Source organism: Malurus melanocephalus, unplaced genomic scaffold (genome assembly GCF_030028575.1).
Source record: "Malurus melanocephalus ecotype Western Australia unplaced genomic scaffold, MMel_1.1 scaffold_126, whole genome shotgun sequence".
In the NCBI taxonomy this organism is placed as follows: domain Eukaryota; kingdom Metazoa; phylum Chordata; class Aves; order Passeriformes; family Maluridae; genus Malurus; species Malurus melanocephalus.
In genome coordinates this window covers 773,022-783,843 of record NW_026623358.1, presented here as the reverse complement: position 1 = coordinate 783,843, position 10,822 = coordinate 773,022, and the positions used below count along the sequence as shown (strand labels likewise).

Sequence of the window (10,822 nt, the reverse complement as noted above, 5' to 3'; positions counted from 1 at the left end):
TCACCTGCTTCATTCCGCATGGTTTGCTTCTCAGCATGGACTGTCTCCTCTTCAGACTCAACTGTCTGTTGGTATGAATKAAACTCATATGAAAGTGAACTTAAAAAGAGTAGTCTTTATCTAGTAAAGCTCGCTAAATTAATAACAAAATTAACAATTGCTAATTGCCAGCAACACATCAGTGGATGCTAATTGAGTAGATAATTTGGAAAGGTCCTGGCTTCTTTAAGGGCAAATGACAGCCACTATACTATGGTTGTTTRTGGTCATGTAAGCTTTTCTGTAAGTCCCATAGACTCTGGATGAATTACAAATCAAAAATTAACTATATTTACATTTGAGGCAAAAAAGAAAAAAAAAATCACACACATCTCCTATGTTTTTACATTAGCTAATAAAAAACCTTGAGTTTTTAGAAGTACTCTACTCTTTATCTTGAACTACTGTCTGCAAAGTCAGTCGAACAGTTGTACCTTTCAGCACACCTCCAGGTTTTTGTGTAACACTTGGAGCTATATGTAAGAGCATGGTTGTATTTAAAATTATGCAATTAAATGCCATAGGCTTTATTTTCTACCTCAGAAACTCAGGAAAAGTAATAACACAAGGACTTCATTAATAAATCAGTTTAACCTTCCAGCTTTTAAGCCATAAATTTGAGTACCTTGAAACTTCTTTCCTAATACRCCTAATTTCTCTTCCAGGTCCAAGCTAAGAACATGTATATAGTRTCATAAATCCACAATGGGAAGACAGACTTATAATAAAGAAGTATGGAGAAAAGAAAGAAACCGCAAAACATAAAGCCCACAAACCTGAATGATTTTGCCCAGTGTGAAATACGGTTTAGAAAAGAAAAAAAAAACACRTATTAGAGCTTACCATAATTTTTTCATCTCCCAGGACTTTTCTAAGTATACTTAAGATTTCAAACTCAGCACTGAAAACCAGTTTGACTTTTGTTACTTCTGTTTTGTTAACAGTAGTGGGTATATTCATAAAAAATTTTACAATCTTTTGTCTATCCTTCTCTGTATTAAAAGAAAACAAACAAACAATAAAATTTGTTTTAGATCAAGACATTCTTCTGTCAACCCAAAAATGTTTGAATAAGGGTTTGGGATTTTTAAAACAGTGTCTTCTACATCTTGCCCATGCATTTCCAGTTACTCTGTTCACTCTTTGGGTGTTGGTTATGCTGTTCCCAAGGACACCTGTAAATGGACCCCTCAATGTCCTGCTTGGGTAGGGAGGGTGGATTATTGTACACAACGGGCCCACATTCAGTCCAACAAGCAGATCTAGTGCAGGATAACCAAAGGAYAAGGCAGGGAGGGAGGAGAAGACACAGGAACACTTTGGTGATGATGAGATTTTAGGTTGAGACCATGTGTCTCATGGATCCACAGCCAAACACGATCATGTAATTGGAAAATCTTACCCTTCACACTGTAACTGTTGACAGCTTCTTTTGACAACCTCACAGAGTCCCAAAGAGTTCCCTTTGAAAATGAAAGCCATGGCATCAGAAGGGCTGAGGGAGTGTCCACTGACTGAGTCCAACCCAAGGCCACCTGGGCTTTGCTGTTACCTCATTGCAGTCCACGTAGAAAGTCACACTCTGGCTGCYAGTGTTGAAGTCAATCCAGAACTCCTCCAGCTTCTCATCCGATGGTTTCTTCACCTGGGGAAAAAGAGCAGTTGCTACCCAAAAAGGCCCACAACCACATCAGTTTCAATTTTCTTTAATGAGACAGAATTGGAAAGTGTTACACTATATAAACATCTGTGCACTGTGCAGAAATAAGAGGTCAGGCCACCCTGCGAGGTGCCAGCCCACCGCTCACCCAACCACATCCGATGTGGCTCTGCATCAGCCAAGGGAAAGGCAAATGCTCACACATTTGTGCCAAGAMAGAAGTTATGGAAGTTCTCTCTGTTCCTGAGCACTTGAAAGAAGCAGAAACAGTAGAATCAGCTTCCATCTACATGGTTTTCATTCAATGTGGCTTTCAGGAATAGTGCCASATTTATTTAAAGACCAGTAAAGCAATCTGCAGGATCTGTAACTGTGACCTCTCCTACATGGGCATCAGGTTAATCTTGCTTTCTGGCAGTCCAGGAACAACTCTCCCAGAGGAATCAGCATTGTCCTGTCCTTCTGTTCCATTTTAGAACTCTCTTCTGTCATCACCATGAAGAGAAGTGTTGCCTTTATAACTTGGCTGATATAAAAGCAAAGTCAGCAGCAGTAAGGTGGGAGTTAAGTGACAAACAAGCAAACTTTCCAACTAGAACAGAAGGTTTCATGCTATGCTCCAAGAAATTGAGCTCTTCAATTAAAAATAGAAAGGGGAGAAAAAAACCCAGATATTTACCACAGAAAGCAACATTTTAGCAGACATAAAACAGTAGGGAAGATGTCAGAGCTTTAAGGGATATTACCTCGTTCATGTCAGCAAAAGCAGATATGCAAGGAAATGAATAGACTCTGAAAGAAAAGCACACTTCACATGATACATTCAGCATCAGAGTTTGACTTCAAAGGTTTTATTTTTAGTAATATTAGTAACAAATCTTAATGTTCAAAAAATAATTTTAAAATATCTGAAAGTTAACTAAGCTTGGATAAGAAAAATTAMAAGTAGTGATGCATTATCTTCATTGATTTTACTTTCAAAATAACCGCCATCAAAATGAAGAAAATTTCCTCCTTAAGAACAACTTAATTCTTCACAGTGAAGAACACTTTTTTAATATAACACAACACAGTTTACAATTCTGTTTATTYCCCTCTGCAGTAATGATGGCACCGGTGTATTCTGCTGGTTCCCAACTTACCTTCTTTTATCTCCAAGCCTTTTATTTAGTAGGTTAAGAAATTTTCTGCAGTCCTTCAAGACAAATGACATATTTTTAAAAAATCAGACTGTTTCCTTTGCAAACAGTTTTTCTATTTTGTAGAATAACTATTTGCTGTGTAATCTCTACTCTCCAGTTGAAAACTTTAAACTGGTCAGTGGGAAGAAACACTCAAATTACTACAAAATGTTGGACCCAACTTAAGAACAGTAAGCCTTCAAACATAAACTTCAAAATTAACTTATTTATGCACTCTTTAYTATAATTTTTATTTTAGTTTTGTATAAGTAAAATAACTTAGACATATCAGCTATTTTGACAATCTGTTAGTTCACATTTACCATATTATAGGGAAAAAAAAAGTAAAGCATGTCATCCACAAATAGCTTTGTGTATTTATAAAATCACTTTTGTTGGAACTTCTTGCAAGGACATCCTGGCTGAACTCAACCAAAACTAGCCCCTATAACGACTTGTCAAGAATGTTGTTTTCAAAATAAGGACCCTCACCGTCTCAAATTCTCGATCCTTGATCTCTTTGAAAGCTTCAGCAAGATAATTATCTTCAAACCAGTGGTGAACAAGGTCATCTCTCCATTTTTTCATCATTAATCTACAAAGTGCTTCTGAAAGGGCAACTTGAAGGTCATAATCTGCCAGGTAAACATAAACATAGGATAAATATCATCCCTCCAGCATAACAGAGGGTTATAGCATTGCTACTCTTGCAATTTTGTACTACACAGTCATATTCATCCTCTAGCCTTAGTTTCCCCCGGAAGAGTAGGGGAGGGTAAGAGCCAAGTGTTGGCTCAGGCATCCTCAGTTCCCCCAATTCAGTGAGGCTGAGGTACAGAGCACTGCAAACCACAACACACATGAGTGTACTGGGAGATGTTTTTGGGGTTTGGGATGGGGATGACAGCAAGGACTCATCACTAACTCAACAGGATTAAATTGCATTCCATATGCCATGGCAATACTCCATAAAGTGYTATTACTAGGAGAAAACAAAAAAGATTTCACTCAAGACACCATAAACCTTGTTAACTGAAGTTTGTTCACATTGTGGCAAAGGAATTCAAATTTAATTTAAGACTAACAGCCAACATATTCTGTAAACACTTAAATATTTAAAGTGGATCCCATTATATTTCTACATAAATCAGTTTAGCTTGTCTGGTTAGTTAATATGCATTACTAATACCAACCAAAAAGAACTAATGTATTGCTGCATTTAACTTTTTTATTTATATTTTGTTAAAGCACATCTGACTTTCCCTCCCTTAAGATAAACTCTTAACTAGGAAATACAATTTAAATTATAATTCATCTATTATAAATAAGCAGATGAGGTAAAATTAGAAAACTTCTTACCACCAACCTCCAGTATAGTTTTTGCAAGGTCTTTCCTGAAACAACATAATGCCACAAGTTAAAGTGGAAATAACTAACTCCTGCTGCAGAGAGGAGGGTATTTAGCCACAGAAACTGGAGGGAAAACCACTTACGTGAGCGAGCACATCTCCTCAGATAGAGGGAACTTCTTTCTCTCCTCCCGTGGGAGACTGTCAAGTATAGAGTTGAGGGTCCTYAAGGCCTTTGCCCCCCCACAAAAGAAGAGGTAGAAAATGAAGGGAAATAAATCAGTAACTTTTTTCCACATTTTTATCTAATTACAAACTTTTGCACAAAWATATCTAATTTTCTTCTCCTAGTAAGAATCCTACCTCCAGATGCAGAGCGCAGCAAAGATTTGCCTCTGTYACTAGGTGCCCTAGCTCAGGCAAAAAGAAATCCACTAGCTCTTTCTTTCCTAGAAGAATAATTTGAAAAGATACAGTTAGAAATGGGCCAGTGTCAAYACAAAAATAGTCGAAGCAACTACAGTTTTTTGTGTTGAAAGAATAAAAATATCCCAGCTATAARTTCATTTTAAAACAAAGCTTTCAACCATCTGATCCTAGATAGAAAGGAGAACTCGTAGCTTCTATCCAAATAAAAGCTCCAGACACACTAACTTCTGACCTGGGTAACTATTTAAAGAGGCACAGAAARGGGAAGCTAATTACTACCCCCAAGAGAAAACCCTAATATACAGGTTTTGCCAATGTCAACATAGCAAACCATTGAGGTATCAACCAGAAGATGCTTGTGCCACTGTGCTTCCACTAGAATACGGTGAGGTGATAAACAAGCACACATTACCAGAACTACAGTGCAATGCTTCATTTCTACATGGATTGTGAACCTAGGTGTCTGTTCACACAGATATTTTCTGAAAGTGCCTGCTCCCCTGTCCTAATGGAAAAACAGCTGCAGCTACAGAACAAAATTTTGCTGAAATAACAGAGATGGACAGACATCACTCTGTCAAGTTCAGAAAGCTGAAGGAGTTACCACRTTATTCTGCAGAGATGGCTGCCTTCAGCAAGGAGATAACATCTGATGCCAGGACAAATAGATGTCCAAGATCAGACTGCCTAGCCTGAACCCCTTTCTGTAAATGAAGCACCATTTACTTTGATCAAGTTAAATACTTGATASTGACCATTTAAACAAGATACCAGAGACAGATTTTTTTTTAGCATGTACACAACGAGCTGACAAAGAGAAACAGAAAAAGATTTTGTGGTCCAATGCAAATGTTAATAAAAATTAACTGAAGGAAAATCAGCAAGGGGATTAAAAAATGTATTGGAGAGAGGAAGAAGTAGGTAGCAGAAGAGAAAAGAGAAATGGGACAGAGTTTAAGCAGAATTAAGAAAAATACTCCCAAGATTAAGATTCAGGATGTCGAGGARCGGAAGGAAAAAATACTGACCTTCAATACTGCATTTGCAAATCACCTGATGGAAAGAGTAARAGAAGCCTTCATTAGCACTCCATCACACAAGAACAGCAGTACTCAAAGTGGACCCCACCCCAAGCTTTCAGGGGCTAAATAATATAAAACAGTGGTGTACCCACATCAGGAAAAGCCACCTGATACAGGTATGTCACATATGGTCACCCAATCATACAGGTTGGCATTATGCAGGGAGGGTGAAGTAGCCAAAGCACACACTTCCCCCAGGGCTTTCAGCAGCACTTGAGAGTGCAGTGCCCACAGGTTCCCTGGAAAACCCCCATCAGGACATTGTTCCCTTCCTTTTATTACACATATGGGCCTATGCAGGAGGACATTTTGTTTACACACTTCAGTACTAGATATCACAATATATATCTGAAGGGTGTTAAAAGTCCCTCAAGAAAAAGTAAAAATAAAAATTTAAAAATATTTAAAACAACCCCCCAACATAAAACATTTCTTCCTCCATGGTGAAAGCATGGGAAAGAAAAATACCACTAAGACAAATAAATTAAATTGTTGGGAAAGGAAACGGGTATGTCATAATTTCAAAGTAGTTAACAGAGAAAGCAGAAAGTTTGATTTTGCTCAAATATCTTTAATCAGAACTCCTAAAAAGAGTAATAAGTATTGATACGAATTCTGGYGCACAAAGCAACAGTTCCCATAAGCTACAGACAAGACTGGGATGAAACAGTTTGGTGAAAAGAAGCTAAAAAGCATTCTTTCTATTACAAATGTTATATCACTAGGCSTCCAGTACCCTTAAGGCCAAGAATATTGAAAGCTGAAGCCTAAATGAGAGTTTTAAGCAAGTTAGAGTCTTTAGAATTAAATCATCTGTTTCAAACACAGCAGGATCGAATTGCCAGGACCACCACCTTGGCAAACACGTTTGCACATGAGGTGCCGCTCAGTGTTAGTAATGTGTGGGTTTTTAAGGGAGTTACAGAACAAAAACATTTCTTTACAAAATGTGTCAGAACTTCTTGCGAATTTTTCCGCAAAAATAAATACTCCATGTTATAAAATGAGCAAACACTGCTGCCCTGGACCAGCTTCTCCCAAGTGTGGAAATTCTCACTCCTGGACACCACCCACCCACACCATCAAGGCTGGATCCCAGCTCAGCCCTTGGGTATCAGGTGAATACAATTATTTATTTTCTAACAGGAAATTGTTTGTGAACAATAGCTATCTTATCCAATAAAGGCAACCCTTTTATTCCCTTAATGCACAAACATACCAATGCAGAATCAAAGAAATCTTCGAGCAGCAACATCAGAAATTTATTCTCATTTGGACTGATGAGGTTCAAAAATGTTCTTGCTCTTTCAAACCAAGATACCAGGTAAAAGTTAAAAAAAAAAATTAAAAACAGGGAAAATAAATTAATAGTCATTAAACTATATATGCTGCAGGAGACCTTACTGAGAGAGTTTTTTACTCTTTAAACCTCAGAGCCACATACTGTGTAAAAACTAYATGGCATTAAGGAGCTCAGATTTTGCTAGAAGAACATGAAAAGTGCCATTTCTCCCCCTGACCTTCCCCTCCCCCCCAGCCCTCCTTTTAGCCTCATTTCTTGTTCAAGGCACCCACTCTTGGTGCTCAGACACAATACGTGATGCTAGTGTCATCATAACTCCTATAGACACTTCTAGAAGACATCAACTCACAGCAAAATATTTTAAACWTTTTTTCAAGGTAAGCATTTTAATACTTAGTGGTTTTAAACCTTGCATAGGACCACACACGAATGGTGAACTAGAAATCCATGTTCCATTGGAAGCACAGAGCTCAGATTAATTAATAAAGTTAGGGGTTTTTTTCAATCTCCATACATGAATTTTGAGCAACTGTATCCCTGAAAAGCATAACTACAAGGCAGGAATACAACATTTTGGACCGAGGACTCTGCAATACAGCTCTGCTARCAGAGARCATGTGTTAACTGTTCCCTGAGAGYTSTGCTAGATCCAGGTGTTACTCATCTTCAGCACMATTGTATTTCTGCTACTACAACTATTACCAGCTGAAATCACTATAGTGCCATTGTGCCAGACGATAAAATGCAATTGCAAATTAAATGCACCTGGTTTGCATCGAGAGAAGGACCTCCATAAACAATATCTCAGTTTTAAAAAACATAAAAGCACAAATTTCTTATCAATTCTATTACTGAAACTATAATTTTGCTGGAGTATTTAAAATGCATTTAGAAAGTCCTTGTCATTTCACCAATGGGATTCATCAAAACTCATCTTCTCCTTCTGCTATCAGCTTAAAATTCCCAAACAACTCACAACTGACAAAATCAAGTAATAAGTGAAGCCATAATTGCTGCTGCACCAAAAGCAATGTAAGAAAACAAGCGTTTCCCCCTCACTCATTTAATGTAATTTTTTTATTTGTTTCTGTGCAGCCAACAAGCCATCCTCTAGGTTTCACTTCCTTGGAGTTATTTTCTGATGCAAACAACCTTAAATCACATTAGCAATTTGTATGCAGTATATATATATATATATACTCATCTTTGCTACCAGTCCTTGCTTGATAAACAAACTCTTCCCTTCTTGAAGATCACTCTTAAGGTAGATCTGAATACATTTCAGCAGCAGTGAAACATTTTTGAATTCATTCTTGTCCAGCTCCTACAGAAACATAGAATTCTGTGCATCATTAGTCTGATACCCTCCAAATTGTGTTAGGATTATTTATGGTACTTGCCTTCCTCAGTGCTTTGTCCAGCTGGTTAAAGAGAGATTCACTGTATTTCTGGGGAGGCTCTACATCTCTCTCTTGAAGCAGTTCGTGTATTTTCTGAAATCCCTTCCCTTTAAAGGCATCAATGAGCAGTGATTCGAGCTGCAGAGGGAGAGGAAGGAAACAACCAGCTGGTAAAATGAGCAGGTATTGAAATTGTTKTGCCACTAATTATGATAAAATACTTGTAGTGCTATTTTAACAGATGTAAGCTTTTTGTTTACTTTTTTTCTATTTTCTCTACTTTCATTTTACTGTTACATCTGAAGTGAAACGTCAGCCCTAATCTCCAAGAGACAGAACCCTTGAAACTGAGTAATTTTAAAAGATACTGAATAATAAAAGAGGCAATTTAGTATGCCCAGCTTGTAAATCCCACAACTATTACAGTAATTTCTTCCCACTTACTAAAGAAAAGATTAAGGGGACTGCTGCACTTCCCACGTGAAATAAAATTACTAGAAATTCTAGGTCATGCCATATCTGTTTAAGAAATGCACCTTCAAATACATATATAAATAACAATTTGTAAGATAAAGATATGGATGCATCTAAAAGATCCTTACATAGCCTTCTCCTCTGTCTGCCACATATCCACTCACATCTCTATTTCGTTCTTCTCTCTTTTCTTCCTTTAAAAATAAAAGGAAGAGAAAAATACTGAAGAAAAGAAATTTTCTTCCCAGTCCCCTTCAAAAAATAAAAAAGAATAAAAAAAATCCAACAAACCAAAACAAACGCAAACACTTTTTCTTCCCCAGAGCTGAAGAGCAGTTACTCATTCCCTCCCTCCCAAACGGCAGCTTTTCCTTCCTTATTTCCTGAGTTGCAGAACCATCCCGTGCCTCCAGACTCGAGGCAGCCGTGGGGAAGTGCCGCGGGTGTCCCCCGGCGGGAGCTGGATGTTCTCCCCACTCGGTGGCCGCTGCCAGTCCCCGCCGGGATCAGTGCCGCTTACCTGGGCCATGGCGGGGGAGAGAAGGGGCAGGGGCTGCTTCACACCCTCCCCACGCCCGTGACCCACTGCTGCTGGACACAGCCGCCTTTAGGGTGGACAAAGACCCTCGCCAGCCTTTCTCACAGCTCCGAGTGCTCTCCTTTCCTCAGCAAACCCTCACTCTATACTCCAGCACTGAGACCAAAAAAAAAGGAAAAAGAGGAAAAACCAGCCGATTTCGCCCCCGCCCTAAAAAGCCGCAGGTGTGCCGTGGCTGGGACGGGATTCCTCAGCCGGACAGCGGCTTTGGAGCACTGACAGGCACCCGGCTGAGCCCTGGGGTGCAAAAGCGCAGCTCGGAGCCTCCTTGGGGCTRCTCTCGGCCGAGGGGGGCGTGTGCTGCTGCCCGATGGGCTTTATTGTGCTCAGCTAAGGGTAAAGTTCAGTAAATTTTGGACCAGAGAGCATGGAAGCGAATGAGAAAATTATTCCGAACAGGTGGGATCATTTAAAGGATGGTAACAGCACTCAGCGTTCGACGGCTGGGTCTCTCTGCTGTTGTGTATAAGATTTTTCTTTCTGCTTTTCACGTCAAAAATCAACCTTGCTCCTCCCTCCCCACAACACTCCTATAAAAAACAAACAAACAAACAAACAAAAAAAAAAATCCACCTCACCGAAGCCAAACCAACCAACCAAAAAACTCCAAATAACACCCCACCGGCCTTTTCTTTCGAAAAGAAAAAGGTAATAAAAAACCTCGAATTTTTTAATACGTTAAAATGCGCCGATCGATACAATAGCGCCAACACCAACTTTGCATTTTAAACCGGGTTCTATAGAGCACAGCGGGAAGGGGGAACCTGCCAAGTAACGCTCATTTCGTTTACATCTACATCCAAAAGGCAGGTTATTCAGCACCTCTGCCTCCGTCCGGGGGCTTTTTAAGCTGCGGGCCGCTCCGGGCCACGCTCAAAATCCAGGATGGGGGTGGAACAGCCAGAAGGAGACGGATCCCCCACGTCCCCATCTCTCGCCCCATCCCGGCCTCTACGGGAGCGGCAGAGTCGGGTTAAACTTTCAAACCCTGCTCAAATTTGCTAAGGTTCTGGGGGGTGGATTTCTGCAAAACCCCTGTGTCTATCCCCCGTCACACACGTCCAGCTGAGGATAGCGACACTCGCCTGTGGGTGGAGGGGGAGGGCAGCCACTGCCCGCCCAAGTACCTCGGAGCAGTTCGGTGGTGATGATGATGGTGCTGCTGCTCCACCTCCCCYCACCTCGGAGACGCTTCGACGGCATAAAAAAGCGGGAATCGTCGCCCACTGCRACTCTCTGCCATGAAGCTCACCTGGGACATTAACGACCCCAAGCTGCCGCAGGTAACGGGTGGGCAGCAAGGTTCC

The 10,822-nt window shown here is 40.0% G+C and overlaps 2 protein-coding genes across 2 annotated transcripts in view; one reads left to right on the top strand and one right to left on the bottom strand.

Annotated features, from left to right (window-relative positions):
- Positions 1–6,995, bottom strand: part of SYCP2L (synaptonemal complex protein 2 like) — a 24,205-nt gene extending 17,210 nt beyond the window's left edge. The window contains exons 1-12 of the mRNA XM_057370473.1: positions 6,960–6,995; positions 5,687–5,711; positions 4,593–4,678; positions 4,374–4,462; positions 4,240–4,274; positions 3,373–3,515; positions 2,842–2,894; positions 2,446–2,491; positions 1,592–1,684; positions 1,442–1,502; positions 883–1,031; positions 5–65 (exon numbers count right to left, since the gene is read on the bottom strand). Coding sequence (XP_057226456.1) covers positions 5–65; positions 883–1,031; positions 1,442–1,502; positions 1,592–1,684; positions 2,446–2,491; positions 2,842–2,894; positions 3,373–3,515; positions 4,240–4,274; positions 4,374–4,462; positions 4,593–4,678; positions 5,687–5,711; positions 6,960–6,995 — 877 coding nt within the window. The remainder of the gene's footprint in view (positions 1–4; positions 66–882; positions 1,032–1,441; positions 1,503–1,591; positions 1,685–2,445; positions 2,492–2,841; positions 2,895–3,372; positions 3,516–4,239; positions 4,275–4,373; positions 4,463–4,592; positions 4,679–5,686; positions 5,712–6,959) is intronic.
- A 3,761-nt stretch (positions 6,996–10,756) lies between these two features.
- The window catches only part of GCM2 (glial cells missing transcription factor 2), a 4,749-nt gene continuing 4,683 nt past the window's right edge, over positions 10,757–10,822 (top strand). The window contains exon 1 of the mRNA XM_057370433.1: positions 10,757–10,798. Within this exon, the coding sequence (XP_057226416.1) occupies positions 10,757–10,798 (42 nt within the window). The remainder of the gene's footprint in view (positions 10,799–10,822) is intronic.